The 20,115-nt window shown below is 52.4% G+C and overlaps 1 protein-coding gene across 3 annotated transcripts in view; it reads right to left on the reverse strand.

The window, feature by feature from the left end:
• slc26a11 (solute carrier family 26 member 11) overlaps window positions 1-20,115 on the reverse strand; it is a 37,421-nt gene that overhangs the window by 8,696 nt on the left and 8,610 nt on the right. For all 3 annotated transcript variants that reach the window (XM_038777015.1, XM_038777016.1, XM_038777017.1), the window contains exons 5-13: window positions 17,897-17,976; window positions 14,795-14,937; window positions 7,834-8,009; window positions 5,641-5,713; window positions 5,093-5,143; window positions 4,148-4,208; window positions 2,697-2,752; window positions 1,919-2,059; window positions 1,111-1,238 (exon numbers count right to left, since the gene is read on the reverse strand). In XM_038777015.1, coding sequence (XP_038632943.1) covers window positions 1,111-1,238; window positions 1,919-2,059; window positions 2,697-2,752; window positions 4,148-4,208; window positions 5,093-5,143; window positions 5,641-5,713; window positions 7,834-8,009; window positions 14,795-14,937; window positions 17,897-17,976 — 909 coding nt within the window. The remainder of the gene's footprint in view (window positions 1-1,110; window positions 1,239-1,918; window positions 2,060-2,696; window positions 2,753-4,147; window positions 4,209-5,092; window positions 5,144-5,640; window positions 5,714-7,833; window positions 8,010-14,794; window positions 14,938-17,896; window positions 17,977-20,115) is intronic.

Below are 20,115 nucleotides of genomic sequence, written 5' to 3' on the forward strand. Positions count from 1 at the left end.
TGCCCCCACCTTACCCAACTCCTCCACTTTTAACCCCCCCCCCCCCCCCCCCAAACTGCTGGCAGCTTAATTTTTCCCAAAGTCGTCGCTAAATGCTGCCTCCCCCGGGCTAATTCTTCCACTGAGCCCCTGAAGCCCAACTTTATTTTCTCTAGCCTGAGAAACCCCCACCATGTCAATCACCCACACCCCCAACTTTGGGGGGTCCGAGTCCCTTCATTCTAGCAAGATCCGTCTCCGGGCCACCAGGGAGGCAAAGGCCAAGGCATCGGCCTCTCTCGCCCCCCTGGACTCCCGGGTCTTCTGACACACCAGAAAAAAAATCACCACCTCTGGACTCATGACCACCCTCACTTTCAGAACCTCCGTCGGCAAACCCCTGCCAGAATCCCCCCCAAGCTTTGGACACGCCAAGAACATGTGGACATGGCTCGTGGGCCCACCCGCACATCGCCCCCATCTACCCTCCACTCCCTCAAAACATCTGCTCATCCTGGCCACAGTCATGTGCACCCTGTGGACCACCTTGAACTGTAGAAAGCCAAACCTTTCAACGAGGATGCAGCCCAGCCTCCCAACTCCCTACCCAACTCTTCCTCCCATTTACGCTTCACCTCCCCTATCGGGGCTCCCCTCCAGTCCATCAGTTCCTTACATGCAGTGGGTGTTAGTTGACGAACAACGTTTGTGACCCTCCTCTGAATACAACGCTGCTCTGTTGGGAAAGCAGTGTAAACGATGAACCAATTACTGTGCTGTAGATCTCTGACCATCCCCAGATTGTTGGTGTAAGATCATAGAATTTACAGTGCAGAAGGAGGCCATTCGGCCCATCAAGTCTGCACTGGCCCTTGGAAAGAGCAGACCCAGGGAGAATGTGCAGACTCTGCACAGACAGTGATCCAAGCCAGAATCGAGCCTGGGGCCCTGGAGCTGTGAAGCAACAGTACTAACCACCGTGCTGCCCCAAGATTATCAGGTTACTAACTAGAATATTAAATGGTTAAATCTAGCATTATTGGAAATCAGCATCCACCCTAGTTTTTGATTAACAGACTTCATACTATCCTCCAGAAAAAGTGCATCCGAACAAAAAAGAGAGACTATTACCTTAATCTCGGGTCTGGCGATGTTAAAAAACAGGATTGTCCCAGACAAAGCAATTCCAGCCAGAATTCCATATTGAATTTCCCAAAAACAGCCCAGGAATGATGCCAGGAAAGGCAGCAGGTCCAACCCTGGAGAAAACAAGCAACAAAGCAGAGGCTGATTGGACGTCCCGAGTTATTCCACCGTGCAAAACCCAGCACCCAGGGAAAGGTTGCAGTGAAGAGAGAGGACACTACACATTTCAACCACACGAGGGCAACCTCCAACACTGCTTAATAAGAGTGGCTGCAGGGAAAAGCTGGCCCGAGGGACACAGAGACTTGCATTTATATAGCACCTATAGTCATGCCACTAAAGTGCAATTACACTGTGCTCTTACAGTTGTAATGTCGGAAATGTGGCCCCTAATTGTGCACAGCAAGCTCCCAAACACAGCCACATTGACCAGATAATCTGTTCTTGTGATGTTAACGGAGAGGTGGCTATTGGGTCTGGACACCTGGTAGAACTCCCTCGAAATCGCACAGTGGGATCATCTACCCACACCCCAAGGGGAGCTGGGCCTGCTGCCCCCACCCCTGTCCTGGCTAGATTAGGTGCTCGTGCGTTTGGAGTGGGGCTGGAATTTCGGACATTCCCACTCCGGACGTGGAGTACGATTCCCGAGCCGAGACCAAGAGGCAAGTTCGCCTGCCAAGCAGAGAGATTGAGAAAAACGGTTTTATCTGCACGGCAGGAGATTCAGAAGCCACAGCGACCAGATGAAACGCATCGGGGCGTGACCAGAGTAAAACACGCCGACACCTACTGTTCACCCTCCAGAGCGTGACGACGATCTTCAAGTCAAAGACGGCGGAGACGGCGCAGATGATCACAGCTGCCAGAGCTGCTTTCGGGATGTAGAAGAACAGAGGAGTGAGGAAAGCCAGAGACAGCAGCACAACAACACCTGGGAAAAATAAATCAAAGAACGTGCACCGTCAGACAACACAGTGGAAGGACCGGAGACAAACTCTGGTTGATGGGGCGGCAGGGCGGCGCAGTGGTTAGCACTACAGTCTCATGGCGCCGAATGTCATGGGCAGCACAGGTGGCTAGCACTGTGGCTTCACAGCGCCAGGGTCCCAGGTTCAATTCCCGGCTTGGGTCACTGTCTGTGCGGAGTCTGCACGTTCTCCCCGTGTCTGCGTGGGTTTCCTCCGGGTGCTCCGGTTTCCTCCCACAGTCCAAAGATGTGCAGGTTAGGTGGATTGACCACGATAGATTGCCCATTGAGACCAAAAAAAAAGGTTAGGAGGGGCTATTGGGTTCCGGGGACAGGTTGGAAGTGAGGGCTTAAGTGTGTCAGTGCAGACTCGATGGGCCAAATGGCCTCCTTCTGCACTGTATGTTCTATGATCCCGGCTCTGGGTCACTGTCCGTGTGGAGTTTGCACACTATCCCCGTGTATGCGGGGGTTTCGCTCCCACAACCCAAAAGATGTGCAGGGTTCATGGATTGGCCACGCTAATTTGCCCCTTAAGTGGAAAAAAAATGAATTGGGTACTCTAAATTTATATATAAAGAAAAACACATTACTGACTCACCAGTGGCTATTCCTCCAGCGGGGCTGCGCACACCAGTTTGCGAATTCACAGCAGTCCTAGAGTTTAGAAAAAACAGTTTAAGTTACAGCAGAAACTACAGGCAGTGGGATCTTCAGCTGTGACACTGACCCCTGACGCAGTGTCACCAGTGATGGGCAGCTTACTCCAGTTGACACATCGGACCACCTACTGCGGTCTTTGCTGCTGTTATGGGAGAGGTATATTCAGAACCCCAAAATGTATCATGGAGTTCAACCAACCCCCCCTTTAATGGATTGTTGCTTTTGAAGCACACGGCTTGTTCCCCAGGTGTAGTATTACAATTATGGACACGTGGGTTTTAAAACAAAACACTGTTTATTCCATGAACTCAAGTTAACCTTTTAAATAAACATTGGATCTCTTAACACTCCTAACTTCAAAGATAACCCCGAAAATAATACAACACTACCCAATCCTGCAAACTATTCCTTCACACATCCAAAAGACTTAACAAATCCTTCAAACAGAAGCACATTAGATTTATATTTAATACTGAGGCCTTTTTACAATTCCGATTTCACCAAAGGATTAAGAGTTAGTCCTTCATGGCAGTGATCACCAGCAATGCAGCTCATAGCCACACCCAAGCTTTCTTCAAACTGAAACTAAAACTCCCCAAAAGGCAGAAGTGAGCTTAGTTCCCTCCCCCCCCGTGACATCACTTCAGTAATAGAATCAGCTTCATTTCTTAAAGGTACATTTCTTAAAACGTCCAATTCTTAAAGGCACTCTCACATGGCACTGGCGGAACAGCTGAAGGTTCATTCTCCTCCCACTGGTCCCCAAAACAGAGCTCTGTTCCCCACTCTTAACCCCCCCCTCCCCGCCCACAGTCAGTGCTACCCATATCGCCCCACAGCAGTGGTTAGCACTGCTGCCTTACAGTGCCAAGGACCCAGGTTCAGTTCCGATCGTGGGTGCGGAGTCTGCACGGGTTTCTTCCGGGTGCTCCGGTTTCTTCCCACAGTCCAAAGATGTGCAGGTTAGGTGGATTGGCCATTATTACAGGGATAGGGCAGGGGAGTGGCCCTAGGTAGGGTGCTCTTTCAGAGGGTTGGTACAGACCCGATGGGCTGAGTGGCCTCCTTCTGCACTGTAGGGACTCTGTGGAACCCCCCCCCCCCCAATGTTCCTTTTGTGCCAGTTTTACCTGACACCGCTATCTACCTGTGGGCTGAGGGGAACGGGGATCAGTTCCGATGGTTGGTGATTGAAGTTTTCCATGGTTAAACCCGCGCCAAGAGTGGGAAATCTCCAAATTCTGGCCAACCTCCTTGCCCATTCCCCACACCTCTCCCCCCCCCCCCCATCCCAAAAAAAACAAAACAACTACACCCCCCCCCCCCCCCCCCCCCCCTCTCCCTCTAATCCATCACTCACCCACCCGCCAATCTCCAACTGTGACTTACCTTCCAAAACTCCCGGTTACTGGGTAGGATGAAAGAAAAGAGCCCAGAATGTTCGCACTGCCTGAAATCCAAAACAAGACATAGTCAGAATGGAGTCACAGCCAAGGGTCAGTCGGTCTGTCTGTCTGTCTGTCTATCCCAGGGTAGGGAGAGTGGGGACACAGGGTAGGGGCCCACTGATTCCTGTAGAGGGTTAAAAAAGAAACCAGGGTCAAATCTGGAATCCCCAAATATCAATCACTGTCCGGAGCAGCAATGGAAGTCAGTTCAGTGTCACCGGTTCCAATTCCTCCCCCGGAAGATACAAGATCTATTTTTAGGGTTTCTGTGCTCGACCGTCAATCAGTCGGTGTTCATTCCACAAGGAAGTGGGTGTGAGGAATTTAGAATCTACTCTGAAACCAGCCGGTTCCGATGTCGATGGAGAGTCACTCCAGCTTCTCGGAGCGCCTGGGTACAGTTCACCTTCCCTTCAATCCTAGAGTTTCAAAATTCAGAAACTCAACAGAACAAACGCTTCATCTTAGCCAAGATGCCGGGGGGAGGGGCTGGAGGGAAAACAAACTCTTTTAGGCACACCTATTGAGGGAATAAACGATCACCCAGGCATTGGCACCAAGTTCACTGCTCCCATAGTGGGGCTGGTTTAGCACACTGGGCTAAATCACTGGCTTTGGAAGCAGACCAAGGCAGGCCAGCAGCACGGTTCAATTCCCGTACCAGCCTCCCTGAACAGGCGCCGGAATGTGACAACTAGGGGCTTTACACAGTAACTTTATTGAAGCCTACTCGTGACAAAAAGCGATTTTCATTTCATTTTTTCATCAATAAAAATGCCCAACAGCAGATTCTTGAAACAGGGAAGTGAATAAACAACCTTTCTCTCCCCTCTCCCCCCTCCCCTTTTATCAGCTGGGCAACATTAATATAAACAGCCACTCTTACCTATTGCAATGAGTTCCTGATTCGGGTCAATTCGGTAATTGTTCTGACTGGCTGCAAGAGACAGAAAACCCATCAAAGTGAAACTTCTGCTAGCCACCAAACCCCCCTGGGTGTTAAGAGCTTCTGAAGGCTTTTAGCTTTTATAGGTAGAGGAATTGAGTTTCGGAGCCCTGAGGTCATGTTGCAGTTGTACAAAACTCTGGAGCGGCCACATTTGGAGTACTGCGTGCAATTCTGGTCGCCGCATTATAGGAAGGATGTGGAAGCATTGCAAAAGGGTACAGAGGGTACAAGGGTAGGGGAATGTCAACTGGACTTTAAGGCTGAGATTGACCGGTTTTGTTGGGTTAAAAGTGGGTGGGGAGCAGTGATGACCAATAGGGAGTCGAGGTGCAGGCCAGACATGGTATAATGGAGGGATCGGAGGGGCTGAATGGCTTCTTCCCATTGTTACTTAATACAGCTTTGTCTCAGAGATGGAATAGGCCACGTAAATCAAGCTGGCCTGCTCGCAGCTTGACAACAGGTCACTTGTGCTGACGACTCACCAAAAGCTTTCGCTATCGCAATACTTTCCAGAAATCCAACCAGAGGCACCACAGCTAGTCCTGCGCCAAAGTTCTAGAAAGATCAAAGAGGGCTCAATAAATAAATATCGGGATCAATTTAACAGTCCAATTATGGATCATCCCTGCATTTTATTCCAGAAACCTGGTAGTCATTTAACCAGTCAACTATTTATTTACAGAGGGAAACGTCGCAAGCATACACCTCTTAACTCGACCACACCTTCAGTAAGTCTCTCTTTATATATGCTCAAGTGAAATGCTAATTAATGCCACCAACCTGAATAATAAATCAATATGCAATCAAAACTCAGATATCCAAGCATTTAGTGGAAAATGGTGCAGAATCTTGAAATTACATTATATTTACTTTCTTCCAAGGCGTCAGCTCGAAAACAGTTCCTTGGCGATCTGGATCATGCCAGGATTTTAGCAGTGAGCAGGGTGAAATCTACCTCAGCTGGAACAGGGATTAGACCCGGTGTTGCTGGCACTGATCTGATCCACGTGCGAGCAGACAAGAAAATGGAGTTAACTGTTCATCCCAGCTTACACATTTAGGGTGCATCCTCGATTTCTTCACTGGTTAATTCACTTCACTCTGAATCATACTGTGGCTTTGTTGTGATCGTTGAGTGTTCAATAACAGCTGATTTAATCCGGACTGGGTTGCAAGTTAGAAACCTTATAACCGCATACAAGCTCCCAGTAAAACCCCAATCAGCGTTTTTAGTATTATTGGGGGGGGGGGGGGGGGGGGGGTCAAGGAATTGGCCTGGGGAATGCACTAGAGAATGGCTGGCATCCTGACTGGTTTGAATAAGCAAAGCTTGCCAGTTAACGGTTAACCATCAGTTAACTGTTGCATTCTGAGGGCAGCACAATGGTGAACTGGTTAGCACTGCTGCCTCACGGCGCCGAGGACCCGGGTTCGATCCCGGCCCCGGGTCACACTCCATGTGGAGTTTGCACTCCCGTGTCTGGGTGGGTTTCGCCCCCACACCCCAAAGATGTGCAGGGTAGGTGGATGGGCCACGCTAAATTGTCCCTTGATTGGGAAAAAAATAATTGGGTCCTCTTATAAATTTTGTTTTTAAAAACTGGTGCTTTCTCCATGGCAACACCTCTAAGAGTCCACTTGTCAGCCAATCAGCACTCTCTTCTCAAGAAATACAAATTGTTGTTCCCTTTGCATTTGGTGTTCTTGCGATAAGAGTCCAAAACTAAAAGCTTTTTTTAAAAAAATGTTTTTATTGGTTTTGCATACAACATTTCTGAAATAAATTTAAATATACAACAAACTGTCCAAAGACACAGTATAAACGTAGCAAAAACAGGGAAACAAAAGTGGTCCGGTCTAGATACATGCGGCCCTGTGGTATTAGAACATACAGGGATTTGCTCGGGGTCCCCCAGGTGCGCCCTCTTCTTGTTGCTGTGGACCCCCCCCCCCCCCCCCCCCCACCTAGGTTCTCCCCTTCAGTGCCCTTCTTCTCCCGTACTCTGGTAGGTGTCCCCTCCCCCCGTCCTTTATCTGATCCGGTCCAGTTCTCTCTCTCTCCCCCCTCCCCTCACCCCACCCTCCTTAATGGTTGCTGGTCATGAACAGAGGTCCTCGAACAGGTTGGTGAATTGCTTCCATCTATTGCGGGATCTCTCCTCCGATCCCGAAAGTCTGCGGCCCTGATCTCCAGCCGAGCAAGGGTCTCCGGCAGGCGATCAGGGAGACAAAGGCGAGGGCTGCTGCCCCTATCCGCATAAAGAGTTCTGGCTGTTCAAATATCCGGCAGACCACCACGTGGACCCGGTTCCACCCTCATCCCCACAACCCTGGACATGGACTCAAAAAAAAAGGTAGTCCCGTACCCCACAAGTCTGGGGCAAGACCAGAACATGTGGGCGTGGTTGGCTGGCCCTCCTTGGCACTGTTCACATTTGTCCTCCACCTCCAGGAACAACTCGCTCAGGCATGTTCAGGTGCGCCTTCCATTAGCGGTGTTACGCTCAGCCCTCTGCAGGAGGAGGTGACGTTCTCCCTCTGCAGTGCTTCAATCCAGAGTCCACCCCTTTCTCTAGAAGGCAAAGCTTTGGCATGTCTTCCCCCCTCCCCCCAAACAATACTCAATTGAATCATGTTCGATTTTGCCCAGGACTGCCTTACAGGTCAACCCTTACCTGAAGCATCTCAGTAAAGCAAATGGTCCCATTGGATGCAGAATCGGAAAAGGACGGCAGCCGGAAGGGTGGGAGGCCACGAGCCGTTTTCCCGGTCAGGGTGAACACGTGCTGATCTTGACTTTCAAAGCTGTAAGCGACAAGACTGGCAGCCACCACTACCACAGCATTCCGGGCTGTAGAAAAAGCAGCATCATTACAACTAAACCCCAACAATGTGTCCTTAAATATAAAAGGGAGAACTCCACATCAAGTTGTTACACGTTTGTGCTTTCTTCCCTCTGCGCCTGTTTGGTTACTCACTAAAATATTCTGTTTCAATCGGTGTTGAAACCCCGTTCGATTCTTCCTGCATTTGTATTTTGGCCTGAAGTTGACCGACAAAACATTACTCCTGTTTCCAGTGGGCAGCACGGTAGCATTGTGGATAGCACAATCGCTTCACAGCTCCAGGGTCGCAGGTTCAATTCCAGCTTGGGTCACTGTCTGTGTGGAGTCTGCACATCCTCCCCGTGTGTGCGTGGGTTTCCTCCGGGTGCTCCGGTTTCCCCCCCACAGTCCAAAGATGTGCAGGTTATGTGGATTGGCCATGATAAATTGACCTTAGTGTCCAAAATTGCCCTTAGTGTTGGCTGGGGTTACTGGTTTATGGAGATGGGTGGAGGTGTTAACCTTGGGTAGGGTGCTCTTTCCAGGAGCCGGTGCAGATTAGATGGGCCGAATGGCCTCCTTCTGTACTTTAAATTCTATGAATTCCTCAGATCTCACATTCCACCCTACCCCACATTGCAGTTGGTCAGGGAACCTTGTGCGATTCTTTCACACGGACCGGGATCGCAAACTAACCACGCACAGACACATTCCTCAACTCTCATTCCCTCCCCCCCCCCCCTCCTCGCCAAATTACACTTCTCCCATCCCTCAGCTCATGTTTTGAGAAAAGAACAGAAATAAAACTTGCCCTGGAAACACCGCAGAGGATAATAAAACCACAATATAGATTTTTTTTTTAAATTTAGAGGACCCAATTATTTTTTTTCCCCCCCAATTAAGAGGCAACTTAACGTGGCCAATCCACCTAACCTGCACGTCTTTGGGTTGTGGGGGTGAAACACACGCGAACACGGGGAGAATGTGCAAACTCCACACGGACAGTGACCCAGAGCCGGGATTGAACCTGGGACCTCAGCGCTGCAGTCCCAGTGCTAACCACTGCGGCACCGTGCTGTCCTAGCCATTTATATATTAATAGAATTGTCGCCAACTAAAAGCAAAATAAATATTCATACATTGGACACAGAGGGAAGTGCACAGCTCTTGCATTCGATGTTGTGAGCGATCAGCACGTGAGGGAGAACTTTACGTGCAAACTTCAGTCATGGTGGTAGGGGGAAAAATCACATGGACGGAAATCACTGGAACGTGGCAACCCTGAACGTGGGCAACGGTCAATGAAGCTAAATGGGCCGCATGTGGCCTGCCACTGGTTTACAGTAAGGAAACACCCAAGGAGTGTAGCTCATCAGAAATCTTACCTGGAGAGAGCACGGGCGAGAGCTCAAATGGACAGAAAGATCAGATTGCTTCAGAAATTCAATTCCTCATTTGAGGGAGAGGCTGGTTTCACAAGATTAGTTTCGGGAAATGGGAATTGCTGACTCGCCCATCATTGTGGCTACAGTGACATCCTTTCATAGTCACATGCACTAATCCGAGTAGCAAATGCCCTTCAAACTCTCAAAAAGAACTAGCACCACTCAGGAAAGCAAGGAATAAAAGCACCCACAGTTAAAAAAAAAGAAGAAAACACTTTCTCCTAAACTAGGGTTGCCAATTCTGCTTTGACATATTCCTGGAGAATGTTTGGAGAGACACATGATCACATGACACATGAATTTGTTCATCGTTTACAAATGTTATTGCGTTTGTTTTAGCAAGTCCTTTAATATTCCTGGGCTCGGACTAAAATTTTGACTTAATCTTAATTCAATTGCTCTCAAATCCCACAACGGAATTCCGGGGGATGAATTGCTCGAATCCTGGGGCAGGACACACATTACAAAGCGAGTTCCAATGATCACAGATCTGTAATGTTGATTGTTTTTCGCTCTCTCTCTCTCTATAGATACTGCCATACCTGCCGAGTACCTCTAGCATTTTCTGTTTTTTGTTTGTTATGTGCAGAAAATACGGAGGCTGGGGATTGAGGGTGATTTAGAGATGTGGATCAGAAATTGGCTAGTTGAAAGAAGACAGAGAGTGGTAGTTGATGGAAATGTTCAGAATGGAGTTCAGTTACGAGTGGCGTACCACAAGGATCTGTTCTGGGGCCGTTGCTGTTTGTCATTTTTATAAATGACCTAGAGGAGGGCGCAGAAGGATGGGTGAGTAAATTTGCAGACGACACTAAAGTCGGTGGAGTTGTAGACAGTGCGGAAGGATATTGCAGGTTACAGAGGGACATAGATAAGCTGCAGAGCTGGGCTGAGAGGTGGCAAATGGAGTTTAATGTGGAGAAGTGTGAAGTGATTCACTTTGGAAAGAATAACAGGAATGCGGAATATTTGGCTAATGGTAAAATTCTTGGTAGTGTGGATGAGCAGAGGGATCTCGGTGTCCATGTACATAGATCCCTGAAAGTTGCCACCCAGGTTGATAGGGTTGTGAAGAAGGCCTATGGTGTGTTGGCCTTTATTGGTAGAGGGATTGAGTTCCGGAGCCATGAGGTCATGTTGCAGTTGTACAAAACTCTAGTACGGCCGCATTTGGAGTATTGCGTACAGTTCTGGTCGCCTCATTATAGGAAGGACGTGGAAGCCTTGGAACGGGTGCAGAGGAGATTTACCAGGATGTTGCCTGGTATGGAGGGAAAATCTTATGAGGAAAGGCTGATGGACTCGAGGTTGTTTTCGTTAGAGAGAAGAAGGTTAAGAGGTGACTTAATAGAGGCATACAAAATGATAAGAGGGTTAGATAGGGTGGACAGCGAGAGCCTTCTCCCGCGGATGGAGGTGGCTAGCACGAGGGGACATAGCCTTAAATTGAGGGGTAATAGATATAGGACAGAGGTCAGAGGTGGGTTTTTTACGCAAAGAGTGGTGAGGCCGTGGAATGCCCTACCTGCAACAGTAGTGAACTCGCCAACATTGAGGGCATTTAAAAGTTTATTGGATAAGCATATGGATGATAAGGGCATAGTGTAGGTTAGATGGCCTTTAGTTTTTTTCCAGGTCGGTGCAACATCGAGGGCCGAAGGGCCTGTACTGCGCTGTATCGTTCTATGTTCTATACCGCAATGAGAAGCAGTCTCTCCTTCTCCCCATCGTTCAAATTTGTCTTCCCCTCAGTAATTGACATGCACAAATCAGGAATGTTTCTTTCAAATCATCAAATATCGCTCGAGGGATCAGTCATTCTGGGAGACACTGGATAAGGAATCTCACAAAACCCAAGGTTTACACACTTGCACCACGTGTGTACAAGTACTGAAATGCCCAACAGTATCCAACCCATTTATTTCAAATGCAAAATGCAACTAGCCAACCTGCGATTGCTCAGTTCGTGACCAGAGCGCTGGTCAGACCCTGGCAGAAAAGTGGGCTTCATTCTGGAGTAGCTGCTGCTAAGCCAGACGTCCCGACTGCCGGCGAATGGGGAGCTGCCCCCTCCCCCAACACGGGCAGAGTGACTGGCGTGTGAATGGGGAGCTGCCCCCCCCACGGGCAGAGTGACTGGCGTGTGAATGGGGAGCTGCTCCCCTCCCGCCCCCTCACAAGGGCAGAGTGACTGGCAGCGAATGGAGAGCTGCCCCCCCCCCCCACCCCCCACAGGCAGAGTGAGTGGCGTGTGAATGGGGAGCTGCCCCTACAGGCAGAGTGACTGGCGGCGAATGGGGAGCTGCCCCCTCCCCCAACACGGGCAGAGTGACTGGCGTGTGAATGGGGAGCTGCCCCCTCCCCCAACACGGGCAGAGTGACTGGCGTGTGAATGGAGAGCTGCCCCCCCCCCCCCCAACGCGGGCAGAGTGACTGGCGTGTGAATGGGGAGCTGCCCCCCCACGGGCAGAGTGACTGGCGTGTGAATGGGGAGCTGCCCCCCCCACGGGCAGAGTGAGTGGCGTGTGAATGGAGAGCTGCCCCCCCCCCCCCCAACGCGGGCAGAGTGACTGGCGTGTGAATGGAGAGCTGCCCCCCCACGGGCAGAGTGAGTGGCGTGTGAATGGAGAGCTGCTCCCCCACGGGCAGAGTGACTGGCGGAGAATGGAGAGCTGCCCCCCCCACCCAACACGGGCAGAGTGACTGGCGTGTGAATGGAGAGCTGCCCCCCCCCCCAACGTGGGCAGAGTGACTGGCGTGTGAATGGAGAGCTGCTCCCCCACGGGCAGAGTGACATGGCGGAGAATGGAGAGCTGCAGAGCTGCCCCCCCCCCCCACAGGCAGAGTGACTGGCGTGTGAATGGAGAGCTGCCCCCCACAGGCAGAGTGACTGGCGTGTGAATGGAGAGCTGCTCCCCTCCCACCCCCCCCCCCCCCCCCCCCCCACCCCACAGGCAGAGTGACTGGCGGCGAATGGAGAGCTGCCCCCCCCCCACCCCCACAGGCAGAGTGACTGGCGGCGAATGGAGAGCTGCCCCCCCCCCCAACCCCCCCCACCCCCACAGGCAGAGTGAGTGGCGTGTGAATGGAGAGCTGCCCCCCCCCACGGGCAGAGTGACTGGCGGTGAATGGCGAGCTGCCCCCCCCCCCCCCAGGCAGAGTGACTGGCGGTGAATGGAGAGCTGCCCCCCCACGGGCAGAGTGACTAGCGGAGAATGGAGAGCTGCCCCCCCCCCCCCACGGGCAGAGTGACTGGCGTGTGAATTGAGAGCTGCCCCCCCCCACGGGCAGAGTGACTGGCGTGTGAATGGAGAGCTGCCCCCACCCCCCCCCACGGGCAGAGTGACTGGCGTGTGAATGGAGAGCTGCCCCCCCCCCACGGGCAGAGTGACTAACGGAGAATGGAGAGCTGCCCCCCCCCCCCACGGGCAGAGTGACTGGCGTGTGAATGGAGAGCTGCCCCCCCCCCCCCCCCCCACGGGCAGAGTGACTGGCGTGTGAATGGAGAGCTGCCCCCCCCCCCCCCCCCCCACGGGCAGAGTGACTAGCGGTGAATGGAGAGCTGCCCCCCCCCCCCCCCACACAGGCAGAGTAAGTGGCGTGTGAATGGAGAGCTGCCCCCCCACGGGCAGAGTGACTGGCGTGTGAATGGGGAGCTGCCCCCCCCACGGGCAGAGTGACTGGCGTGTGAATGGCGAGCTGCCCCCCCCCCCCCCCCCCACGGGCAGAGTGACTAGCGGTGAATGGAGAGCTGCCCCCCCCCCCCCCCCCCCCACACAGGCAGAGTAAGTGGCGTGTGAATGGAGAGCTGCCCCCCACGGCAGAGTGACTGGCGTGTGAATGGGAGCTGCCCCCCCACGGGCAGAGTGACTGGCGTGTGAATGGCGAGCTGCCCCCCCCACGGGCAGAGTGACTGGCGTGTGAATGGAGAGCTGCCCCCCCCCCCCCCCCCCCCACGGGCAGAGTGACTGGCGGAGAATGGAGAGCTGCCCCAACACGGGCAGAGTGAGTGGCGTGTGAATGGCGAGCTGCCCCCCCCCACGGGCAGAGTGACTGGCGGAGATGGAGAGCTGCCCCCCCACGGGCAGAGTGACTGGCGTGTGAATGGGGAGCTGCCCCCCCCACGGGCAGAGTGAGTGGCGTGTGAATGGAGAGCTGCCCCCCCCCCCCCACGGGCAGAGTGACTGGCGGAGAATGGAGAGCTGCCCCCCCCCACGGGCAGAGTGACTGGCGTGTGAATGGAGAGCTGCCCCCCCACGGGCAGAGTGACTGGCGGAGAATGGAGAGCTGCCCCCCCCCCCACGGGCAGAGTGACTGGCGTGTGAATGGAGAGCTGCCCCCCCCCCCCACGGGCAGAGTGACTGGCGTGTGAATTGAGAGCTGCCCCCCCCCACGGGCAGAGTGACTGGCGTGTGAATGGAGAGCTGCCCCCACCCCCCCCCACGGGCAGAGTGACTGGCGTGTGAATGGAGAGCTGCCCCCCCCCCCACGGGCAGAGTGACTAACGGAGAATGGAGAGCTGCCCCCCCCCCCCACGGGCAGAGTGACTGGCGTGTGAAGGGAGAGCTGCCCCCCCCCCCCCCCCACGGGCAGAGTGACTAGCGGTGAATGGAGAGCTGCCCCCCCCCCCACACAGGCAGAGTAAGTGGCGTGTGAATGGAGAGCTGCCCCCCCACGGGCAGAGTGACTGGCGTGTGAATGGGGAGCTGCCCCCCCCACGGGCAGAGTGACTGGCGTGTGAATGGCGAGCTGCCCCCCCCACGGGCAGAGTGACTGGCGTGTGAATGGAGAGCTGCCCCCCCCCCCCACGGGCAGAGTGACTGGCGGAGAATGGAGAGCTGCCCCCAACACGGGCAGAGTGAGTGGCGTGTGAATGGCGAGCTGCCCCCCCCACGGGCAGAGTGACTGGCGGAGAATGGAGAGCTGCCCCCCCCACGGGCAGAGTGACTGGCGTGTGAATGGGGAGCTGCCCCCCCCACGGGCAGAGTGAGTGGCGTGTGAATGGAGAGCTGCCCCCCCCCCCACGGGCAGAGTGACTGGCGGAGAATGGAGAGCTGCCCCCCCCCACGGGCAGAGTGACTGGCGTGTGAATGGAGAGCTGCCCCCCCACGGGCAGAGTGACTGGCGGAGAATGGAGAGCTGCCCCCCCCCCCCACGGGCAGAGTGACTGGCGTGTGAATGGAGAGCTGCCCCCCCCCCCCCCCCCCCCCACGGGCAGAGTGGTGAAACCAGCCCCAGATTTAGATCAAATGCCACCACATCCATTGAGAAGATGCAACCCTTCAAACTCGTTGGACACGTTAATGTCTCTGATCAGAAATGACAGCTCCCATTGTGGTAAGAGTGGGATGCAATGATTCACAAACCTGTCCCGGTAAAGCGGACGATGTTCGAACACACCCTGTTCAGGAACGGCTGGTGGCCGGATTGTTCCGGAAGCTGGTTCTTCATCATTTTCAGCAGCACAAGCAGGAAGAGACAGACCAGGCCTAGCACGAGGTCACCGATCCTGCAGCAAGGTGGAGGGCAAAGTAAAGCAATACATGGAAACTGAAACAGAAGGGCCACCCAGCCCATCAAGGCTGTGCTAGCTCAAAACCCGTTTTCCTTCTATTCCATTATCACCTAATTTCCTCTTAAAAAGACAAAGATTGACTTGCGCTGTGGTAACATGCTCCATTTTATCAACTGAAAATAATTCTTCAACCTCCTGCTTAGCGTTTATGGTATTGTTACCGACTTAATTCGACCCCAGTTCCCCAGCAACTGTTGGTGATTTACCACCAACCCCCCCCCCCCCCCCCCCCCAACATTGTAGTCAGTTTACCGGCACAAAGAGGCCTTTCAGCCCATCGTGTCTGGGCTAGCCATCGAGCACCCATTTTCCAGTACTTGGTCCTTGTATGCCATGCCGTTGAGATCGAAATGCTTCCCAAATGTTTCAGGTTCCCACCTCTACCAGCGAGTTCCAGGTTCCCACCTCCCTCTGGGTGAAAACATTTTTTCTTCAAATCCTCTGCCCCTCACTTTAATCTATGCCCCCTGGTTATTGACCCCTCTACTAAAGGGGCCCCTGCATAGTTTGTCAGTAAGCCCCTGCCGGCTAGCTCCGCCCACAGGGAGCAGTATAAATATCCATGAGGTCTCCCGAGCTGCCATTTTACAGCTCCACTTGAGGGAATAACATCTCACGGTAATAAAGCCTCTTTTGTACCGTTTCGTGTTTCCGTGTGCAATTGTTAGCGTATCGTTTCTCTGTTTTTTTAAAATTAAGTACTCACTCTCTCCTCCTCTCTCCTCCTCTCTCTCCTCCTCTCTCTCCTCCTCCTCTCTCTCCTCCTCTCTCCCCCCCCTCCCCCCCCCCCCCCCCCTCTCCTCCTGTCCCTGCACTTTCCATTTCAGGGCTTCCACTGTTTTTGAGGCCCATGTATCTGCCATAAGCCTCCCTTTTTTCCCTTATCCAATCAGGACTTCGACTCGTTGGTCCCACCCTTTTACAGGAAAATGTACTGTCTACTCCTCATAGCCAATACCCTCCAGACCAGGCAACATCCTGGTAAACCTCATCTGTCCCCTCTCCAAATCACCCACATCCTTCTGGTCGTGTGGCAATATTCTAAGTGTGGCCTAACCAAGGTTCTGTACAGCTGCAGCATGACTTGCCAGTTTTCATACTCGATGCCCCGACCAATGAAGGCAAGCGTGCCGTATGCCTGCCTGACCACCTTCTCTACCAGTGTTGCCACTTTCCGTGATCTGTGTACTTGCAATCTCTCTGCCCGTCAATTCTCCCAAGAGTTCTGCCATTTACTGTATAATTCCCACCTGTATTAGACCTTTCCAGTATTATGCTCTCGGATTAGGGGGTGCTGGTTTTCTGCTCTCAGTCTGGGCAGCACATCTGATTTCAATCCCAATCACATCAACACAAGGTGAAAATTCAGGCAGCTCTTATAAATTCCCTCTCGGCAATTTAACGCCTGGCAGAGAGCGAGTTAGAAACACAACCCCCTTACCCCCTCCATGATATCACAAATGAATTTGACCCTACCTTTCCAGGCGCCTGGCACACCCCACATCACGATACAACACTGGGTGGGCATGCCCGTCTGTGGGAAACCCCTGCCTGATACCGAAGGACCGATTAAGGCAAAATGCTGTCATTTTAAAGGGATTGTGTGTTTTGTGGTGAATGTAATGTAGTAATTCACACTGTATTTACCAATACCATTGTAAGCGCAGTAGCGTTATCCGACCACTAGGGGGAGTAGCTCTGGGAATGCTCAGGAGTTTGTACAAGGCTCCACCCTTGGCTCCGCCCACGACTCCTCCCCCTTGACTGCTGTATAAATAACCGTGTCCAGGGCCAACCTGCAGTTCATCGAGAGTTCAACGGGTAACAGGCTGGCTCTGTAGTAAGTAGATTAAAACCACTGTTCATATCTTAAAACACGTGTCTCGTGAATTGATGGTTCCATCACGTTTTTATGCTCAGCTCATAGGGCTGAACACACAGGCAGGTGGGGGACTGAGCTGCTCGAAATCCAGAGTGGGATAGGAGACAGAGGCGAACTGCTCGTTGTGGACGTGCCTTTGGCAATTACAGACAGTCTGGTTTCCTCAGGGAACCACTGCACTCAAATTGGGAGGCCCAACTCCTTAAGAGGCATTTTAGGGGTTAGTCAGTATTATAGAGAGAGGCCTGTCGGCCCATCGAGTCTGCACCAGCCCTTGGAAAGGGCACCCCACACCCCCATCCTATTCCCATAATCCCATAACCCAGTAACCCCACCTAACCATTTTTGGACACTTAAGGGGCAATTTAGCATGGCCAATCCACCTAACCCGCACATCTTTGGACTGTGGGAGGAAACCGGAGCACCCGGAGGAAACCCACGCAGACACGGGGAGAGAACGTGCAGACTCTGCACAGACAGTGACCCAGCGGGGAATCGAACCTGGGACCCTCGAGCTGTGAAGCAACAGTGTTAACCACTGTGCTACCGTGCCGCCCTAGTAGAAACAGAAACTCTCTTAATCCAGTCGCGCTCGTTCTGTCTCCCTTTTCCTTGCTGCTCTTTGACTCGGATACTCTGTTGAGCCGGAACGTCCGGGATGGGAAGCGGGAAGAAGAGGATAACGTCCAGTTTCACTCCTTCCAGAGGGTGAGAAATGTCTGCATTCTGCACCTTCGTTACACAGGTGGCAGAGATACAGGACCTCTCCACATGGACACCCTCTGACCCGAGTGTCACGGCAACCAGTAAACAAGACAAGCCTCGACTGGGGAATCGGGGATTTCTTTCTCAAACCCTCACTCGACCAGAAATGCTGCAACTGAGGAAAAACGCAATTCCCTCCTCGTCTGTACATTCAGAGAATTGAACGGGACGCCTTCGGCCTGCATGGTGCAGTTAGTCACGGAGCCTCTGGAGTTTGTGACCATTGATAAAAGCTGGAATGCCTACCTTGTCTCAGCAATGTTATGGAACGTGTAGTAAACTTCCCGGAAGAATTGGCGGGGAATGTCACAGAGGCCGAGGATATTCTGGATCAAACGACAAAGAGCGTCAGAATTAAAATTCAGATACAACGCAGCAAATCCCTGCCCAACCCCATCATCCCTCAGAACCACCTGACTGAACAGACTGGGCTGAGGCTTTGCGAATGCAGCAGCCTCACAGAACCCAAACAGTCTCTTTTTATAAATATTAATTCACGGGTTGCAGGTTACAGAGATTAACAGCAGCATTTATAACCCTTCGCTAACAGCCTGAGAGAGCGTGGCGATGCACTGTTGCCTTGAGCAACTACCAGTGTAGATAGTTACATCAAAGTTCGATGAAAAACAGTAGCTGGCTAGGCCATTTCAGAGGTGGCAACTAAAGTCTGACAAATTTCCTTTCATTTTTTTTCTTAAAATTGAGAGTACCCAGGGCAGCATCTGGCGCAGTGGTTGGCACTGGGTTTGCGGCGCCGAGGACCCGGGTTCGAATCCTGGCCCTGGGTCACTGTCCGTGTGGGCCAAATCAAATAAACTGATGACAAATTAGAGAGTGACAGTCCCTCAAAGAGATGCTGCCTTAAACTAAAAAGCAAATCACAAAAACAAAAAACTTAAACATCAAGCCAGAACACCAGAACGTTATTAAGGGGAGGGGTGGGCAGCACGGTAGCATTGTGGATAACACAATTGCTTCACAGCTCCAGGGTCCCAGGTTCAATACCGGCTTGGGCCACTGTCTGTGCGGAGTCTGCACATCCTCCCCGTGTGTGCGTGGGTTTCCTCCGGGTGCTCCGGTTTCCCCCCCACAGTCCAAAGATGTGCAGGTTAGGTGGATTGGCCGTGATAAATTGCCCTTAGTGTCTAAAATTGCCCTTAGTTTTGGGTGGGGTTACTGGGTTATGGGGATGGGGTGGAGGTGTTGACCTTGGGTAGGGTGCTCTTTCCAAGAGCCGGTGCAGACTCGATGGGCCGAATGGCCTCCTTCTGTACTGTAAATTCTATGATAAGGCACCCCCAGTCCTCGCGGTACCCACCGAGCACGGAAGGCCCCGATGGTGCCGGTGGATATTGTGCGCTCAGAGATACGCGGTACCAACAGTAGGCAGGCATTTCCTTTGTTCAGGTCTGGGCCAGTTGTTGATTAATTGACAAGTCAACAGCTTTATCATATTTCATGGGACTATCAGGATGGTGGGAACGGAGCTCATTAAAACTTTGATCTTTGCTTATTTAGTAGTCGTCATTTTAAGTCGTGAGCTCTCAATATTCACATTAACACTCAACCATCCTTCTCCAAAAGGCTCGACTCCAATTAACTTCCCATTTGCCTGGTAACTCCATCCATCTCCCCAATTGGACTCACACACAGCAAGTCATTCTCAAGCGTAGCTGGGATGAAGGAGGCGGCATTCCTTCCCATCACATTCTGCTGCTGTCCCCCCACCCCTCCAATCCCTTGCCTCCAATAGTTGTCCTCTCACTGCCTCTCGGCCAGTTATTGAGCGAGGAGATTGTTAAAGGGTCATTGAACAAAGCCAGCCGCACGTCTTGCTGCCTGCACCAGGAAACCCTTGCATCCATTTCAAGAGCCCTTCTCACGGGAAAGTCTCTTAATCCTCTGAAATCCCATCAGCGTGTTCGCCCAAGCGAGCACTTGACCCGCTTTAGGGATGTCAAATGGAGTTACAAAGGCTTCACCGGGTCCACGAGGTACGAGAACCTTGACTTTTCCGACTGCTGCCATCGGGTTGGAGGCTCGAAACAAAGCAGGATTTGATTCTGGATTTCTGGATGGGGTGAGCAGTGGCAGAGTACTCCCAATGGAATTTGGGAGGAAGGGGAAACCAGGAGAAGCAAGGGACAATCATAGCGTCCCAAGTCAAGTGGAATACTGGAGAGATTCACCTCTCCTCGTTTAGCACAGTGGGCTAAACAGCTGGCTTGCAATGCAGAACAATGCCAGCAGCGCGGGTTCGATTCCCGTAGAGGCCTCCCCGAACAGGCGCCGGAATGTGGCGACTAGGGGCTTTTCACAGTAACTTCATCGAAGCCTACTTGTGACAATAAGCGATTATTATAAATAATTCTCCCCTCGTAAATGGGGAAAGTGAGAGAGAAACATTCACTGTAGTGACATTAATGTTATCTGAACTGATGGTACTGGGACTAAAGTGAGAAATA

Source organism: Scyliorhinus canicula, chromosome 18 (assembly GCF_902713615.1).
Source record: "Scyliorhinus canicula chromosome 18, sScyCan1.1, whole genome shotgun sequence".
In the NCBI taxonomy this organism is placed as follows: Eukaryota; Metazoa; Chordata; class Chondrichthyes; order Carcharhiniformes; family Scyliorhinidae; genus Scyliorhinus; species Scyliorhinus canicula.